A 20009-nucleotide genomic window follows, 5' to 3' on the forward strand; every position below is an offset into this window, starting at 1 on the left:
AGTGACACTCGACACCAAAAGTTCCACTTCTTTCGCTCACTGTTCTAAATTAATTGCCTAGATATATACATATATATATTTTTTTTCAGAATGAAAGCAGTAATTAATATTTTTGACCGGGTATGTGATGCATTTAAGACGAAATCTTTAGAATGTATGTGCAGGTAAAAGAGGGGAGTATACCTTATATAATTATTGGTGGTTCTTAGCTATAACCTTGCTTCATGTTGTGTAAGCGGGACACAGCTCAACACCGCTGCTGCAACTACTCTAATGCTGTGAAAACTGGAGGAAATGATATCAAGACAGATTGGCTGCTGATAATAAACGGTAATTCCATTGAACTAAGATGCTCCTCTGGGTATATATATATATATATATATATATATATATATATATATATATATATATATATGTATATATATATATATGTATATATATATATATGTATATATATATATATGTATATATATATATGTATATATATATATATATATATATATATATATATATATATATATATATATATATATATATATATATATGCCACACCAAAGTTGTTCCTAGCAACTTAGATAAGAATTTCATATACAGAGAATATGAATTTTTCTTTGGGAAGGATATGCTCGAGAGTCGTCTGTATAAATCAAGTCTCAGTTAATGGTTTAGTAACTTGATATCTTAAGTTTATGGTTGACATAAATCATACAGCAGAGACACCATTCATAGTTATAATTTGTTCATCGAGGTGTGGCAAAGATAATGAAACATGGAGTGGTACTCGAGGTGTGACAGACTCCCTTCTATCATAAATACAGGAAAAATAAGATTAATATTTTTTTCTTAATGTGAAGAGAAGTTTTCCAGAGCTCGAAGCATCACCCCCTCGTGTCATTTTCTTCGCCATGTTCTTATATAACACGTTAACTCTAACATACATCATACATTTATTATTTCACCTTATCTCAATAAGGAAATATAATCTGGGACAGATAAAGTCAAGAGGAGCCGAATGGCAGAGGTTGATATTGACATATATTATACAAAAATATTTATGCTTCTAAACTGAACTGCACATGCTCTCACAACTGTTATTTAATCTCGTGGTCCAAGAGACTATAATAAAAGCAGTCTTTTCTGTCTCCCGTCGCTACGTCCATCGTACGTGCTGCGTCCCACATTCATATTGTGGCTGATCTTTGAGACCTTCATGCTAATGGCTAATCAACACACCTTAATGAAAAGCAGAAGCCCTTGTCATTAGTGTCATCAGCACATTAAAGCCATTTATCGAATCGAGGCCAACAGTGTATATAAGATTTATGTACTGTAATCTTTCTGATGGCCATTATTCACAGTATTCTCTTTGTGGACACCTAACGAAGGGGTCATTCAACAACCCGCCTTAAAGCAGGTCAAATCATCGTCAAAAGTCCTTGCGGTGGTTTTCCTCACCAGAATTACTACTGAGAGTTATGAAGTCGGTGAGATTATCATCACCTATGGAGACCAGCTTGTTAGAAAAAAAATTCATCGGCAGTTAAACTTACTACTCTTGTTACGACACGTAACAAGTCACCTGTCAGCATCTTGTGGACAGTTAGATATCTAGCAAATCAAAACGACTCCCATGGTCGTTAAGATCCACCACTAACTCCTCCTCGTAAGCATACACTCTACGAGGTCGGGAAAAATGAGCATCTAGAGCATGTAGTAGCACCAGTAGAAGATATTGAAGAGTCCGAAGAGGAGAGGGAACAGCCCGCGGCAGTACTCGTCGATCTGTCGAGCCTTGATCTTGTTGCTCTGCTTGATAGCGCGCACGAACTGGGCCGTCATGACAGCCGAGTCCTCGTGACCAGGGGATGGGGTACTCTTGTGTTGCTGAGGGAAGAGAGGTGGAACACGTCAGTGGTCCTGGCAAGGGCGTGACTACCAAGCAGGAGGGGAGAGAGGAATTGGAAAGTTAAATGCCCATATGGTGAGAGACAGATGAAATGATGCTGTCATAGGAGGGAGGGAGGGAAAGACGCTATCTTAGACAGGCAAAGAAACTAGATGTCATTAAAAGGGGAAACGGAGATAAGAGAAGGGCATGGCTGCAGGTTGGGAGGGAAATTGGAGTCTTGATGTGTCTGCCACTGGGAAGTAAAAAGAGAGACAAGTTGTTATAGGAAACCATTACAGACTTTAGGGCATATTCTTACGTTACTGAGTATTTATGTGTCACAGTGGAGTGTTCGTTGCTGTGCCGATGCCAGTCACCACCAACACAATCCTAACATCCGTGACCACTGTTTAATGTCTGAAACTTCTAATTACCCCCATGCACACGACAACGTGAGAGTTATTCATTGCATGATGAACTCACGGTGAGGATACATACCACTAATGCCATTCGGTGACTTAAGGTGATTTTAATGTATGTAATAATCATATCTAGACCCACTGGTATAATTATGTCACATTCCAAATCCCCTAATGTGGTTGTATACCACGATAAAGTCCCTTCGATATGGCTATGTGTTATGCCATTGGTATATACTCCTGAGTCGAACACCTACCATGTCTGAGCTCCCTGGGGGTGCACTTCCTGGGGTTGTCACCACGGCACCACCCCCAGCCTGTGTGATTTTGACCTCGGTTGGGCTGGGGACGTTGCCAGAGGATTTCTGCTGGTGTGCGTAGGAGGTGGCGATGTGGGCGTAACGCTCAGCGAGACAGGTGCCGTTCGATCCGCCCCTCAGGCGTAGTTCCATCTGGGGCCGCCGACGCCAGAGGTAGTTGACGAAGGTGAACTCCAGAAGGGCACAGAAAACGAAGGCTGTCGAGAGAGAGAGAGAGAGAGGTCGTATATGTTGGGTCAGGATAGAGAGTATTGGTCGTTAGTTACGTGCAGGTGATTACAACTTTACTTCTGATTTTATTCTAAGTTGAGGTCACGCTGCTTTAAACTGCTTTAACCATACAGTACTATACTACATTTCATTGTCTTTAGTAACTTCATCGTTTCGGGCAAATCATTATGAAAGTTCAAGATGAAACTTTAGCTTAGATACAAGAGACTACATTATTTTCTTTAATCCGAGACCCATTTCTATATATTGATAGAGTTCTTTTCACACGTTATGAATTCTGAATACAGAATTTCGTCTTTTTCACCTGCAACATCAAAAACGAAATGAAATATAAAGATGATCCTCATCTTATCCGCTCAACAGTTCAGTTCAAAAGAATAAAACTTCAAAGAAATTCTTTAAATTCATTTTCGTAAAACTCTTTCCGGAAACCATTACAAATGAATGTAAATATCATCTGAATGTCAGAGATGGAAAACAAAGAAAGTTTCAGAGCTGTAATAAAGCGCTTGCAATTCGTCAGAAACATGCGAAAGAAGCGGACTGGCAGACAATAAACACATTAGATTTGCACTCCATCAAGTGGTCGTTTTCTCTCGTCTTCAGGTCTCGCCAATCGCCCACCTCAAAGCGACGTTACCATGATAGAGACCAGGGGTAAAGCCATAATAATTATGCTGTACCCATTGTGGATTTCAATCCGACCTCCAATAGAGACAGCGCGATTAGCTTCAGTGATACCAACAAATAGCAAGACAGATGCATTAGTGTCTTATATATATATATATATATATATTACATACTGCCATCCATAAGCAAGAATTCGAACCCAGACCTTTTGCGTGGTAGCTGGGAAAGCTAAAGGTGTATATCTGTATATATGTACACATACACACACGTATACTTACCTCTGTTTACAGATAGATAAATGTCACTTGTTGGTTCTTTTCTGCAGTCATCTGCGAACTAGCATTAAACAGGAATGGCATTAAATTTCATCCCTTTAGGGTAAATAACTTTGCGTGAAACTATCTGCCAGTGACAAACATATAATCAGTTTCAAATCCCAAACTTTTTTCTATGTGTGCAGACATGTCAGGGACACAACTGGGCACTAGGGATCGTGTTAATGGTGCTGCTGTTGGCTTGCTCGTTTCATTGTGCAGTGACTCTATTCACATTAATCTATACGAGGTGGTATGTGGAGGGTGATGGCTTGGTTACCAAGGTTACTACTGTCACACAGTATATCAGTACCACAATACTGACAAAGAGTAACCCAGTGTATAGATGTTCTAGTGAGGCACACACGTTAGTTAGGTAGGTACGTACCCAAGTCAAGTAACCTATTAATTCATGGTATGACTATTTTCAGAGGGACAGGTTAATTACGACAGTTTGATGTTTTGCAAAGCAGGGAGCAGCAATTTGGGGCGTAATGGCAGCTGTGTTATCTTGGGTACTGACTTTAAAGGTATTCATTGAGTCTTCTTCGCCTCTGTGATATTGTACATAGCTTTATACGAATCTTTTTCATTTTTCTTTGTGATATTACAAATTATTTGCAATATATATATATATATATATATATATATATATATATATATATATATATATATATATATATATAAACTTTCCTTTGTGAGTATTTGTAATTATACTCATCTAATAATTCAATACGGGGATGAAGCGTGTAAGATTGTGTGCGTGTGTATGTGTGTGTGTTTTACTGAACTCTGCAAGTTGTTACACCATAAATGAGATGCAGCCTTCGACAAAGCTATATAGATGGAAACAAGTGAAGTCTCGTCGAGGACCATTCCTATATGGAATGCAGTGGCTTCGCAGCTTGAAAGATACACATTATATACGTGCCATGTGTATTATGTCCAAATCTCGTAATGATGCTTATTTACAGACATCTAATCGCAGTGTGTTTACTCTGGTGCTAAGCTTCGAGACCTCCTTCAACACTGCCAGTGTCTTGACATTTTTGTTGTCCTTTAGTTTGAAGAGTGGTACAGAGTTCATGTTGATGATTAGTAATATGCTTAGAACTACCACGTCTCCCGTGTATACCCATAATGATATCTAACTCGTTTACGCCGAAATCATTAAAGTGAAGAGATGGGCAGCCTGTCCCACTCATGCACGCAATATGGTTCGGTTGGCTACGATTGGTCGTCATCCAAGCTAAGAGCAAGCAATGTGGTTACAGTCTATACACAGCCATAAGGGCTGTCGTGATCCTGACCGCATTTACGATACGCATCCTTGATCTGGACATCAAGAGCTCCTAGAATTCTATTGAAGGTCATACGAAGACCACTCAGTTATTTTTGTGATGCTCAAAACCACAAACATATGTATATATCCGCTTCAGTCCTCCGAACAGAGGCCCTGATGCGATTCCCTTGATTTTCTATTTTCAAGTCATGGTCTATTTTGCATGCCGTAGCGACAGGGTACAGAGGATATTGCTGATTAGATCTTTAGAATAAAAATGATTTATTAGTAGGATTAATTTCAAGTAGCAACTAATTCTAGATTAGTCCATTTTGTGGTTTGTTAAAAGACTTTGTATCGGCAAGAGAAGATAGTACTGACAGACCCAAAAAGTAGATGTGGTTAAGACTTATTGGAAATTGCTGCCTGATGAACAGATCTTCAGTAAGAATGAAGAATAAAACAAGTGGCCTCCGTCGAAGGGTTTTCTGGGAGTATTTCTTATGCTCTCGATCTCGTTCCCTCTTGCATGCCATGTAAAGGGACTGCTCTCCTTCGTTCCAAAAGTCTCAGCCAGAATATGTTGCCTGCACAGGCTATAAAGGTGGATCAAAGTGGTATTGCCACTTGACCACAACACCAAGACAAGACGCGTCGTTTGATACCACCGTTGTCGACCTTCTCCCTACATCTACTCGCTGCAACAGTTGCCTAGTGTGGTTAGAATTTGCATATAAATGTTTGTTAACTGTGCGCTCTACAGCTGTGGGACCGGGGCTTGCCTTTGTCTGGCTCGGGAGCTCGCTTATTCTCACTGAATAAATTAGCACTTCCGCCTTTTCTAGGCTAAATGAGGGACTCTCTCCATCAGGATCACACACCGGGAAAATTTTCTGTTGTTAATGAATTCTTTTGTTCTCCTCTCGGCGATAGTCACCAAGTCTTCCTTCGCAACTCCCGCACCCCCCGAGGAGGAAATAGATGACCTGATGTCAGGTTAAGATAACGAAGAATGATGCCTAAATGATAGAGATGTCTCTCAGAATTGCAACATCCAGTGTGCACTTGTATAATTGCAGACAAATTTCTTTAGTTTTATTTTTCTTTTAGACTAGCGATATCTGGCGACATAGACATTGTAAACGCGTAGTACACAGTATTTTCATTTTTCCTAAAAAAACGAACACAGTATGTTTTCATTTCTAGCGGATGAGGCGATTGGCTGACAAGAATGCTTCCTAAATTTTGATTTCTACTTTATATATCTAGCAAAAGAAAAGAAATGAATAGATGCAGATTCTATTTATTTGTATATCTCATATCAAACCGAAATTGACAAACAAATGCATGAAAGAGCCAAATGAGTATATTGCAATCAAGCCTAAATTTCTCATCCGCCTATTTCATCCACACCGCAGTTTCCATTGCAACAGTTCCTAAAATGATTCTTGAATCCCCACGGAGCTGAGTTGGTGCACCTCACTTACTACCATCCCAGAAGCCAGTACATTGAACAGCCTCATAAATAACCGATCCAGACTCGATCCTCTGTGGGTCCACATACAAAGCATCTGGGACACCAGACTGATTACGAAGAGGAATTCCTCTACCGTTGTGGATCGGGCTACACCGACCACGAGTACTCAAGTCTTGACTCTCACACGTTCGGTATAGTCTTTCAACCTTGCCGTTCCTCTTCCTCATTCTCTCTACTCCAGAGTAATAGTCTAACAGCAGCGCTTCATCGCTCTGGGATGCATACGTTGGTTGGAACGATGTATAGATCAGGACGAGGCTAGCAACTTTGTCTCGAGAGGGTCTGCCTCCATGAAATGTCGGGTTTAGAGAGTACCCCACCTCCCCAGATGTACTGGAAGTGGTAAGCACCCTGGTGGCGTAATCTCATATGCATGTGGTTGAGGAGAACCGAGCGAATTGTAAGAGACTCTACATGTCTATTCGTTTGGCTGATACATAAGAGGAAAGGGTGTTAAAATATCAGCAGACTGCAGGAAATATATCAAAACTTGTTAGTTACCGACCCAGTTTTCACATATCACCAACTTTGACTTTACATATGTATCCACATTCTAGTTTATTTTTTCCTTGCTGGCTTACCTTTTCTAGCTTTAGTGAGGTAGCGAAAAGAACAGACAAACTTAGCAAGTTTTAATATTCCACCAATAGATGTATCATTATGACATACGTCTACGGTCTTACGAACCCACATTTCATTAACACGACACATGAAGATCTCCGGAGGTATACTGTATCCAACATTCAACCAGAGCAATAAAAGCTCTACGTCTTCACCAATCCCCATTCCATTTACAAAAAGAATTATATATATACATATATATATATATATATATATATATATATATATATATATATATATATATATATATATATATATATATGTGTGTGTATGTATGTATGTATGTATGTATATTGGCTTTCGCACACCCGTATTCTTTCAATTACCGGTTGATTGCAGAATGTCAATCATATCATCAGCTTTTTATGGGGTAACGCACACAGCAGTCAATACCACAATTGGAAATGTCAGATATTACGAAGTATTTTCCTTTTTTCCGTGTATAATTCGAGAAAAATTACTTGGTATTTTCTCCAATTCATTCATAATCGTGAATTAAACGAAAAAAATCACACACATACTTTACTAAAATTGCATTTTTGTCCTTAATATGAAGTCGGTAAGACCTCGCATAATGACGCGCGGATAATGTAATTGGAGGTGAACAGTAATCCAACACGCGAGACGGTACGATCCCTAATGGAGACTTGAGATGTTGACGTTCCAGAGGAACAAATTGCTCAGCTGCTGCTGCTATTGCCTGCTAAATTAGTTGGGAAGTGGAAGATGTGATTCATATTTCGTGAGGAGTCAGTTCGTTGTATTCGTCGTGAGAGCAAGCAACAAAAATTCTTCGTTGTTTTGTGAAAATGTTTGGGTGTCTTTGATTATCTTTGAACCTTGAAGTTCATCAATGTATTTTCAACTGTCGAAGTAGACTTCTTGGACCCTGGTTCGTTTTTTATTCAGAGCGTTCAGTCGTTTCATCCTTTGCGTTATTCAAGCGGTATTTATTTCAAAAGCCAACCTTGTTTATACTAAAGTAGTTCAGGGTTTAAAATTTGTTTCTATTTAGTTGATTTGGAAAGGAAGTGGCTTAATGTCTTCCCAGATCTTCAGAAAAAAAACGAAGAAAATATTGTCTGTTAGAGAAAAATGAATAGTTTTATTTAGAATGAGAATCCTTAACCAAAATGTGAATCTCCTGCCGGTAAGTTTGATTCTGCGAAGAAAACCTGAAATGGAAAAGATTTCAAGAAATATACCACTGAGTCTTGCGAATTTCCTGCGTCTTATAACTTTCCACGGAGGGTTGCTGCGGGAGAGACGGTGGATGGAACAGAGGACACTAAACAGAAATATTCATACAATAATAAAGAAACTAGGATTCGGAATTACTTTTGATCTTAACGCTAAACATAACCATATTAGAGGCATATATAATGTCGGTCTTTTAAGCGAAGGAAATAATTGTAGATGGTCAGCTCAAAGCGAGTCTTGGTTTCTAGATAAAAGTTTGGCTCCAGAAATATATCTTCTTCTCACTCCGGAGAGAAGCAGGAAGTATGAGAGTAGGAGTAGCGCTTCCCACGTACTTGAAAACGTCTCGGAATGTTTTTTTTTTTCTCTCTCTTTACTTCTCCGAGATGGATGTGCCCGGCGTAAAGTTAATGGAGTAGGAGGGAACTGGAAAAAAATATGGTAGGAGGAAGACAATTGCTCTTGCTAAGATACTACTGCAGGGTGTCAATAATTCTTCGATAGACTGACTGAAAACTACACAGCCCCTGAACATTTATGTGGGAGCTGGTTACAACTTCACTGTGCCGTTAATATCATTCAAGATTCCCTTCCTCTTGTTGGGCTTTCATTGACACTGATACTGAAGACTGACAAAGATATCAATAAATTCGGCATAATCAAGGATTTTTTTTTCTATGAAGAAAAAAGATAGTTTTGACAAGCGCAGCGATAGACAAAATTCTCAAAAGAAAACGATGACACTGAGTATAAATCTCATTACTGTACCGTGAATATAATGTGGTACTGGAGATGTCGACATGACTGAATGTATTCAGACATCTCCCAAGTGTGTTTGGTATTCATTGTATTATTGTATTTGGTGTATTCATTCTCGTAAAGTTTTAACGCATCTGTGGCAAATAATAATGAGAATGGGCGCACAGCTCTAGGAAGATGGAGAACGCTTGGGTTGGTTAACGAAGGTATTTACTGGCTTAGTTTCAGGTCGACGGATAGTTATAAAAACATGGTTTGCAGTTACGATTGTAAGAAAGGAAAAATAAAACGGGGGAAAAGAAACATTCACAACACAGACAGACAGACAGACCGACAGACACAGATATATATATATATATATATATATATATATATATATATATATATATATATATATATATATATATATATATATATATATCCTACTGGGGGTACGTTATCATGAATTGTCAGCGACAGGTTGAATCGAAGGGCTACTAAACAAGTAATTTCCCTTATATAACAGAGACGTTCCGGTCCCATTAATGTAAGTATGACCCTCCGGAAATAGGTTTCTCATCAACCGAAACCTGTGAGAACAACTCTGGTATATTAAACAAAGCCTGACAAAAGAAAACAATGGTCCAGACTCAGTCATTTAGATTAGTCATTCATAATATAACTAAAATGTCACAAAAAGGTTGGTATAAGCAACGCTTCTTTATATAACGAATGACAACAACAATAATACTCAAATCTCCAACAACTGAGAATATCTATAACATCTATATATCCCTGCTCATCTACAACACACTCCACAAAATAACGCCTTATCCAATCACAACTCCACTAAACTGCACTCATCTTTTAACCTATAACATCTTGACGATTAGACTACCAGGCCACAAAATGTCTCAGAGAAGTATGCCAGCTACTCGAGAACACCTAGACTAACCTTAGAAATAAGGGAGACTATGTTACTCACCTGTGCACGCTCCCATCCATACGTCGATGGCCTTTACGTACGATACTTGGGGCAAACCCGCCTGGATCCCTGAGGGAGAAAATGTAGATAGGATGTGTTTAATATGGCTAGATAGTGACGTGTGATGTGGACGTCCTACATATGGAGTGAGATGAAGAAAGGATAAGAAAAAAAAAAAAAAAGAAAGACTTGTCGGTGGATACCCGAGGGAAGACGTGGATGGGAAGAAGTTGATGAGTTGGTGAGGTAGTGTGCAAGTCGAATCCTAGAAGACAAAGAAAATGAATAGATCTTGTTGCATTATACGTTAGGTAAAGATACGATTATTCTTAAAATCTGTTTTGGAAAACAGAAACAAAATGGGGACTTTCTAATGTCATGTATGGATAAGTTAGGAGAAAAGTTATTGAAGGGTTGTTATTATGGGTGATGGTGAGTTATGAATGGAGTTCACAAGGAAAGAATGAATATTTCTCATAAGATTGCAGAGTTCAAGAAAGCAGTGGTCATTGTTCATAGCTATTCAAAATTCTCATATACGTTGGATACCTCCACGGCCCTTAGGTACACACTGTATTCCCTTAACTGCCACATAACCCACTTCTGTATTTGAATTCCCCATTGCCAAGACTCGATTCCTCGCCTCACAATTTGTGGATCAAACACTCATATTCTCCCCCTACCAACGCATGCTCGTAGGCCACACAGTAAAACAACGACTGAAGACATACTGAAATTAGAGTTAATCATTCATGATAATGGTAAACCCAGACATGATACTGGTTAAGGGATGGTGTGGTATACCGTAATAAATCACAGATGCAAAGTGAGCGTTGATGATTCACTGATGTGTAGGTCAGGAGAACACGCACACTACTGACTGATGATGGTCAAATAGGTGGGAAAATGGACAAGAGATATTAAAGACACCAGTTTACGGACTACAAACTTTGGCTATCTTACGAGAGGTATAACTATACCGGGCTAACGTGTGATATCTCAAAGAGAAGAAGTGGAAGTTGCGAGAGACGCCCAAGTAAACACCTGAGCAAGCGGATTAAAGATACACCTCGCTGCTCTCTGTACACAGACTTGCCACCCTGAGGTGCGAGCACTTTGCACCGAGCCGGAGCAACATCTCCACTTTCACTGATGATTGTGGCTCATGCACCGAGCAGTTAGTTATGGGGAAGCGAGCAAGGGATAAGACAGCCAGGCGCAGTAAGAGATCACGTGGAGGAAGGTTGTTACTGTGGAGGGACGTGTGTGTGTGTGTGTGTGTGTGTGTGTGTGTGTGTGTGAGGGTATTTTTCAAGACCGTTCTCCAAGGGTCACACGACAGGAAAGCGGCTTATGCGATACAAAGTCGTAGGGACATGGGGGTACGTGTGTTCCTCGCTCGCCCACAACAGCAGCAGCAGCTGTGTGACCCATATCACCTGCGAGTTCCCACACTGTTCCAGTGCAGATGTATTCACATTGTATCTCTTTCCAGTGGTCCTTTGGCTTCCAGTGACAATATTCACGCGGTCATTACTCACAGCTTTTATAAGTAGAGACATATCTTGACCCAGGCGATGGTGACAATTCTTGTTAAAGTTTAATGTCCGAGCCTGTTCAAAGTTTGTCTGCAAAGGTTTGCCAAAGTTAAAGTGAGAGTGTTGTTTATAGCCTGAATGGTCGAGCTGCGGTCTCCTGTGACAACGCTTGTGCTGCTTTTACCGAACGAAAGTTTCCAAAACGTTTAGTTTTGAGTGGAATTTCTAAAAGTGTTCTTACTTTGGCGTTGTGCCTTGAAAAATTCTGCGTAAAAACTTTAGGAGTGTAGGCTTCCCTAGGGGAACCATTTGACCTCATATTGGTAAATTCAGGGAGATATAAGATAGGAAGGATAACTGCAGTGTTGAAAAAGTTTTAGATATCTCCTTAGATGTGCGAGCTTTTTGGCTAAGAGTTCATGCACTCAACACATACACCAAGATCGAGAAATCGAGTGTATTTCCTTAGTTGTGTTGGCAATATAACAAAGGGAAACACACTTATTTATTTTACCTTTCAAATTTGTAGATCCATGATTCAAAGATCCTATGGGAAGGAATTATATATGTGATATCCTCCAGAGATTGATTTTGAGAACATACAACATAACAAAACCCAGACACTCACACGACCGTGAACTGATGACTGGCTGACCTCAAATAATAGCTACCTACAATCATAGACGGACACGGTACAACGATGCTACTAAGTGCATGTGCGAGTTAGGCCATAAAGGAAATAAATGTATCTCATTTGCCTTCTTTTCAGTTCCTCCATTTAGATAATGATGATAGAGTAGGAGAGGATTTCCAGCCCCTGCTCATGCCTTTCTTATTTTTTACGACACACAAGATAAGCGGATAGTAATACCTTTCTTACCTATCCTTAGGGATATATATATATATATATATATATATATATATATATATATATATATATATATATATATATATATATGAAATATATAGTTTTTTTCATACATATTCGCCTTATCCCGCTTTAGCGAGCCTTAGAGGGTATATCCTCACTTGGCCCACCTCTCCCTTCCTTCTTTTGGAAAATTATTAATGGAAGGGGAGGATTTCCAGCCCCCCGCTCCCTCCCCTTTTAGTCGCCTTCTACGACATACAGGGAATACGTGGGAAGTATATTTTCTCCCCCTATCAACAGGGATATATATATATATATATATATATATATATATATATATATATATATATATATATATATATATATATATATATAAATATATATATATTGTCAGACGTGGGTCTTGTAGGACTCCGCTTACATTTGGTTAAATCACGTAAATAAAGAGAAACATTCGGCGAGGTTATGTCGTCGCCAGTGGACGAAAAAAGATAGGATTATCATCTCGTCGAAAAAACAATCTCAGTTCATCGGAGTCCATCCATTTCCTGATACTGACTGTACCTCAGCCAACCTTGGAGGTACAGAGGATCGTGAAAGGGTCTTAACGTTATATCATTTATTGCCAGTAGTCACAGATATCTAATTGTTTTATGCAGAATTATCGTTTAAGAACAAAATTAGCAATTTTTCGAAAAACTTTAAATAATTTACGTATGTGAAAAAGATGTAAATTTATATGAATGAAATGCAATAGTATTGCAGTTATAATTTTCTCTGGCGTCCCGATGTTCCACATAAATCCTGTTGCTCTTCGGATTTTGCTTTCCAACGAATGCAACTTTTCCCTCACAAAAGGTAGAAGAAATAAAATTTGCAAACCAAAAGAGTTAGTAAATATCGGTCAACCCGAGGTACATTTTCTCTGGATATGGAGTTTTCCATCACTGGAGGATCCTCCTCATGCATGTATGCGCATCGATATCCGCAGCGGTTCTTTGTGTATACGTGTGAACGCGGACGAATCGCCTGTTCTCCATCCACTGGTTGCACGTAACTCACGAGTTATGGCCACTAAACCTGGCATTTCTTAGGCTCCCCACCTGTCCATCCTCACACACGATGCTCATCTCCAGCCTCTCTTGCACGCACACACACACCACGTGACTGCTCGCTCTCTCTCTCTCTCTCTTATGGTGATCCTCTAACACTTCTATTTCTTCTATTCCATTTACCTCAGTCCACGCACCCTCTCTCTCACACAGTAGCCTTCTGGCTGTCTCACATACACACACACACACACACACACACACACACACATGCACATTTTGTTCTCTACCTTAACACACGCTAAGGTATATTACTACCTATTTTCGCAAACACAGGAAGATACTGCTGTCGCCTTACACACACAATGAACTCCCAGCTATCACCGTTTGACACAGCTCACAGAGCTTTTACAACTCTGATTCACCCTACACACTCTCATATACTGCTGCTCCCCCACCTCACAAACCTCTCTTTTCTCACATGAATTATAACTAATCTCTCTGCTCCTTAGAGCTATACTTCAATAGGTTAGGCTTCGCTAACACAAATTTCAGTCAGTTATCACAAACCGTGACCTTCCCTTTCATATAACTTTGACATAATGTGTTGAATCCACTCGAAGTAGTTTTCATTCCTCTCGCTCTTCGATGTTTACATAATGTCTTCCAAACTTAAACGCATTTATCTTCCCCTTTACCCACCGGAGCACACACACTTTTGCGTGGATAGTTTATTCATTGACGTGAGAGAGAGAGAGAGAGAGAGAGAGAGAGAGAGAGAGAGAGAGAGAGAGAGAGAGAGAGAGAGAGAGAGAGAGAGCATCATAGACTATCTCCTATGGTTTGCTCAGCTTGAAGCATCTTACAATGCAGAAAAGTACCAAATGCACTTTACTCCGTCTATTCTGCAGAGACTAAAATACGTTAAGAATAATCTCGTGAATGTCACCTGGTGAAAAGGTTTCTGGGATATAAGTCTTCCCTCCCCAACTCCATCCCTACCCCTCAACCCTCCCCAACCACAACCACTCCACCCCCCTACCATGACAGGCAGCTACAGGTGAATTTCCTTTGTGTCTCAAACTTTTACCCCCATATGAAGAAAACTTTTACACTTAGAGGTATTAAGTGAAGATGTATGAGGTCTTGCACATTCATAAGTATACATAGACTCTTCATTCTTTTCGAAATTGGTTCGCACATACACGCGCGCGCACACGCCACACCTGAAAGATTCCCTAGCAGGAGGGAGAATAGCAATACCCAAGGTTCCAGCCCAGGAGGCCTCTGTCGCTCCTCTGCAGGAGGTTCATCCTCCCGGGGCACCTGGGGATCAGTAGGGTAGCGGGAAGATGAGGGGAAAATAATTTCCAAAGGGCTCGCCTCTCAGGAGGAAATAATTTCGCTTCCCTTACCATCGGTGTACGCTATTTTTCTCTTCTTCTCTTTTTTTGCCTTTTCACCCTCCTGTCTCATCATCCCTTACATCCTTTTCCTCTTCTTTCTCATATCTTTTTTTTTTCATCCTCGTCCATTAAAGTTTCCATTCCGTTTCATTTTCATCTTCACAGCCCATCCTCTTTCCCGTCTTGTCACTCGCGTCCATCTCCACTGACCAGACGTCTCGACTTTTTATACATTTCTTCCTTACAAGGTTTATACAGAAGCTGCCGCGACTCAAAAGCAAGCCTGAGATATGGACACAAGTTAACAAACAGATCCGCAAGATGCCAGGCACACATACTCACAAACAAACACATACACACTCACTACTAAAGTTCACACAGGTCACCAAACACCCACGGAAGCAACCGACATGCGAAAAAATTAGTAGAAGTTGACATAAGTCTCTAAGCATACACATTTGATGTCATGCGATAGAAAACACGATAATAGAAAACAGTTGGGACTTCATATATTCAGAACATCTCATTTTTTACTATCGTGAAGGAATATACCGTTTATTTTCGTGTGCCCAAGTTACCTGATGTATTTCTTGACCCACCGGAGACATGAGATGCTCAGAGATGTGTACCGATACGTTGAAAAAATATCGGTAAAGCCCTTGCGTGGATTACGACTTCCCGGCTGCGGAAGTAAAACGTAAAGTACATATTTTCTGCGGTAAGTAATGCAGTTTCTCCTTTGAATAAGAAGGATTTTAATTAGCATTAGAGTTAACATTTGTATTCGGAAATGAGTCTTTCAGAAGTTTCCCAAAAAAGCAATTTAATATAAAATGAATAAATGCATACCTAGTATATAATGAAATGGATCTATTCATTGCGAGGTACTTTGACACAATTTACTTCCAAGGTTGACATAATTAAAGGCACCAGCTCGTAGCAAAACACAGGTCAGGAACCTGCATTTGCGACTGCAAGACTCAGTTCATTCAGACGAGGTCATTTCCTTCACCTGACTTTCGAGAATTGTCATTTCACAATTTCATTCAGATATCTGTCTTGCCACCTGAGTTACCCCTTATTTCGAAGACCTCCACAAGCAAATTTGATAATTAAGCCGTTACGAATGTCGGTAAGATGCCGTCATGCTCAGAGGGTTAATTTCTCTCCTAATTTGCAAAACAGGCATTTCTCTCTGACGCTTCTGAAGTAAAAAATCAATATCCTAATAATTATAAAACCATAATAGATATGTGTCTTTGAAAACGTAAATGAATCTGGGGACTGCCCCATTCGGTGACTGATGTATCTCCACTGAGGTTCTCGATACAGGACCCTGTCTGGGGAAACAACTTGGCGAAGACCTCGTCTTCGAGGACAAATGGAGAGAAATTCGTCGCGCGCGGAGACTCGGATGGGTGGTCGGGGACCGCGAATCCAGCCAAAAGAAAATGTATCGAGGAAGCCTGGCGACAGAACGAGGAGATACGGCGATGGAAATTGGCAGGTGGGATTGAGGCTGGGATGTGCTGATACTGGCAGTCATTTGTCTCTGGAGGAAGCGACAGTTGTGGGCCGATTGGTGCTTTAGATAATGAATAATAGAGAACCTGTGCTTGGAAGCAGAATGCAGTCAAAGCAGAATGCGAGTGTTTAATCACCACACTTATGAGGGGAAACTGATTCCAAGTAAGAGATTATAATTCTGGGAATGGAAAGAGCCCTGAATGTCAAGTAAACACTTATTTTTCTATTCTAACGGATGTAAAATAGGCGTGACGCTGAGAGTGGTAAGAGAATGATGTTCAGCGGCTGATGAGACGTTTATTGGGTGTGAAATGCCTTCTTTACAGGCAGGAGAGACGAAAATCCTCATGACCCTGGTAATGATGAATGGGACGGCTGGTTGCATTTCACTATAACGTCAGAGTCATGCTGTTTATTCATTTGCCGACGTTGTTAGCGAAACGCTACAGAATTTCTATATCTTGAAAACGTTGGTTGAAGATGAAGAAAGATATTGATTAGCTGTGACACAGGAAGAAATCAAATAACCACGGCCTTATTTTCTTTCAGTAAGGTCACACAGCTGAGTTTAAAAGGCAACAGTCAAATCACTGTTTATATATCAATGTATGCGAACTGTATCATTTACTTCCCACTCTCCAGCCACTTTAGCTTCGCCGTCGCACTGATGGCAGGATTTAATTTTCTGTCATCAGACAATGAAGGAGCCGATCAAAGATTTCCCACGTAAGTCAACCAGAGTGAAGTACACTCTACATAAAGAGGAACTATCATCCTGTTCTTAATTTCGCCTTTGATGTATCAGCTCATATCCAGTTTCCACTCCTGAGTTGATTTGTAATCTTAACTATGCAGGTAAAGAGGAGAAGAATAAGCTATCTAATCTTGCTAAGTAGGGAATCTGATCTCGTGTTGCAAACAGAGCAGAATTAATCTCTGAGACCGAGTAGGAAACAGCCAGGAAGTTTTGCAAAGATTATCCGATATCTGAATTGATTTAGTCGTAGTATATCACCTCATATACTGATAGAAGAGGTCTCCTAACTTAACAAGTTGACACAAAAAGGACAATTTTCCTCAAAGAAAAATTGGTTGTGATAAGTTTTCTAATGTTTCAAGTTAATGGAATATCATTCAGCAGTTCATAAACGATCGCGATCGCTTGACCCTCTGAATACGCATTGGAGGAAAGAGCATCGCAACCATAGCATAGAAAATTGTAAGAACCAGGAAAAATATATTCTCAACTAGCTTCGCCAAAGTTTCCTTCAGGAGAATAATGACGTTTTTGCCGAAAGTCGTGGAGAAGAATAAATTTCCTAACTTTTGCTTCTAGTATCCCTTGATACCATCTTAACCATCTGTTATTTTGGATATCACTCACTGGACCTTAAAAGATGTTTTGAAAAGGACGTCGAACCTTACCAAGGGGTCACAAAGGAACATCGGGTAACATTAATCGGATATCGTTGAATCATCTGACTATACAAAGTAAAAATGAACTGAAATTGGACAACAGGATCTGATGTAAGAAAAGAAAGTATGTGAGAACAGTCCATGCATATGATTAGAATGATAGATCGTCTGATCACAATAACACATAAAGTCCATTTCAACACACTAAGGAGACATACTAACCATCATACCAGACATGCAAAAAGGTGCTTAACTCCACCAAACAAAAATGCCGTGAGCGTCTGATCACATTCATTGAATACGAAAACAGGGCAGCTCACTAATCTCGGGTGTGCATGAGAGAGCACCCGACCGCGTAAACTGGAGCTAAGATAGAATCCAACCATATAAAGTGGAATGGAAAAAAAAAAAGGTCGTCTGATCTCGAAATTCATCTAGCCGATCCTTTTGAACCTGGCTTGGGACATTCAGCAGAGCTCCTCGCCCGTTTGTCAAAGGTTTAGATAAAGTCTTCCCTTAGGCGAGATAGATGGCCTTGTGCCACACAAGAACTAAAAAAAGAAAAAAAAAAGAGGTTCGAGTACGCCCGTCCTCTACAGGGTAAGCATCGAGGATCGCCTCTGAATTTCGAATGCCGTTGTTCTCAGCCTCGGCGTCCTGCGTGATTATGGTGTGGTATGAGAAACAAACGGATGTATTCTCTGCACTGATTTGGACGCATGATTTATGAATTCTACTATACATTGGTGTTTTCGTATAGGCGACACCTGTAAGACATACTCGAAGGAATATGTAATATCATTACCGACTGATTTTTAACTTTTTATGTTTTATGTTCAAAAGTAAATCAATTTACTGTTACAGAAGAGCAACATAAAAGTTCCGCATATTTCATATATTTCTGGGGCAAAATTAGATTTTGATAGAGAGGAAGAAAATTCGATACAGGGCATAATATTTGTCATAAAATCCTGTTCTTACACTTATCCTCCTTTCCCTGGAAGGTTCTTTAGAATTTGTCTCTCTGCGAGTATGGTTCTTAATTCCCTCTTGTCGAAAGAGAATTTTGAGGCTGAGGATTTTTTTTTTCTCAATAATGCCGCACTACATTTCGAATCTAGATTTACAGTCACATGAAAATTTAATTTGCTTGAATTATTTCCATTCTTTATCGTTTTTTAGTTACTGGATTCTAACTTAGTATTTGCGACAGGCCTTAATTATCACAACTATATTCTTGATATCAGCAGAAGAAACGGTGCCATCCTATGAGAGATGTAGATTTGCTGAAATTCGCTAATGGACAAAAAATGATTGTAATAAAGCATGAGGCATCCGCACACTGCATTGTTCATGTCATTAATACTCATCGTGACATTTTGGATCAAGTTAATTACATCTGAAATAACAAGCATGATATTAGCGTGATATCCCGCTTGACATATGTTGTCACAGTTTGAATAGGAGGAATAACTATTTTACATATCTATGAAGATAATCATATTTCATCAGTACCGAAAAATGAGGTGATATGACGTACGCGAGCACAGTACATCCAATGCTGTTGAATATAATGCCCGGGGACGGCGGTGAAAGATGTATTGTTGGGAAGAGGACTGTGCATGATCATGGTTGTAATATATCGGCAGTAATGGCTCGTGTTATGACAATGAAAAAAAAAAAAACGAAGGGGACTGTATAGATCAGCGCCTCCAGGAGACCTTATGAATATTCACCCAAATATTCTTCCAAACTACAGTAAACCCATTAAATTCTTTAACTACTCCCAAGTTTCGATTGCCATAATTACTCTTATTATAACAGTGGGTTTCGAGATGAGGAAATACTAATCTGCCTAAGCTATTTTTTTTTTAGGAAAATGAGTGACAAAGAAATGAGATTCAAAACTTCATGAATTATGAGATTCTTTCGCCATGATGAATTAGCCTAGTTTGAAAAAGGTTTGAGGCTAGATTTCCCCATTAGACGCAGAGAACTGAGCTAAGGGTTTCAAAACAAGATTCCATATAGGTGAAA

At 39.7% G+C, this 20009-nt stretch overlaps 1 protein-coding gene across 5 annotated transcripts in view; it reads right to left on the bottom strand.

Moving 5' to 3' along the window:
- Positions 1-550: 550 nt before the first annotated feature.
- Positions 551-20009, bottom strand: part of LOC139759554 (glycine receptor subunit alpha-2-like) — a 269976-nt gene continuing 250517 nt past the window's right edge. For all 5 annotated transcript variants that reach the window (XM_071681818.1, XM_071681820.1, XM_071681819.1 and 2 more), the window contains 3 exons: positions 10166-10234; positions 2565-2824; positions 551-1884 (listed from right to left, as the gene is read on the bottom strand). In XM_071681818.1, coding sequence (XP_071537919.1) covers positions 1702-1884; positions 2565-2824; positions 10166-10234 — 512 coding nt within the window. In that variant the 3' untranslated portion in view covers positions 551-1701. The remainder of the gene's footprint in view (positions 1885-2564; positions 2825-10165; positions 10235-20009) is intronic.

The sequence above is a fragment of the Panulirus ornatus genome, chromosome 33, assembly GCF_036320965.1.
Source record: "Panulirus ornatus isolate Po-2019 chromosome 33, ASM3632096v1, whole genome shotgun sequence".
Taxonomy (NCBI): domain Eukaryota; kingdom Metazoa; phylum Arthropoda; class Malacostraca; order Decapoda; family Palinuridae; genus Panulirus; species Panulirus ornatus.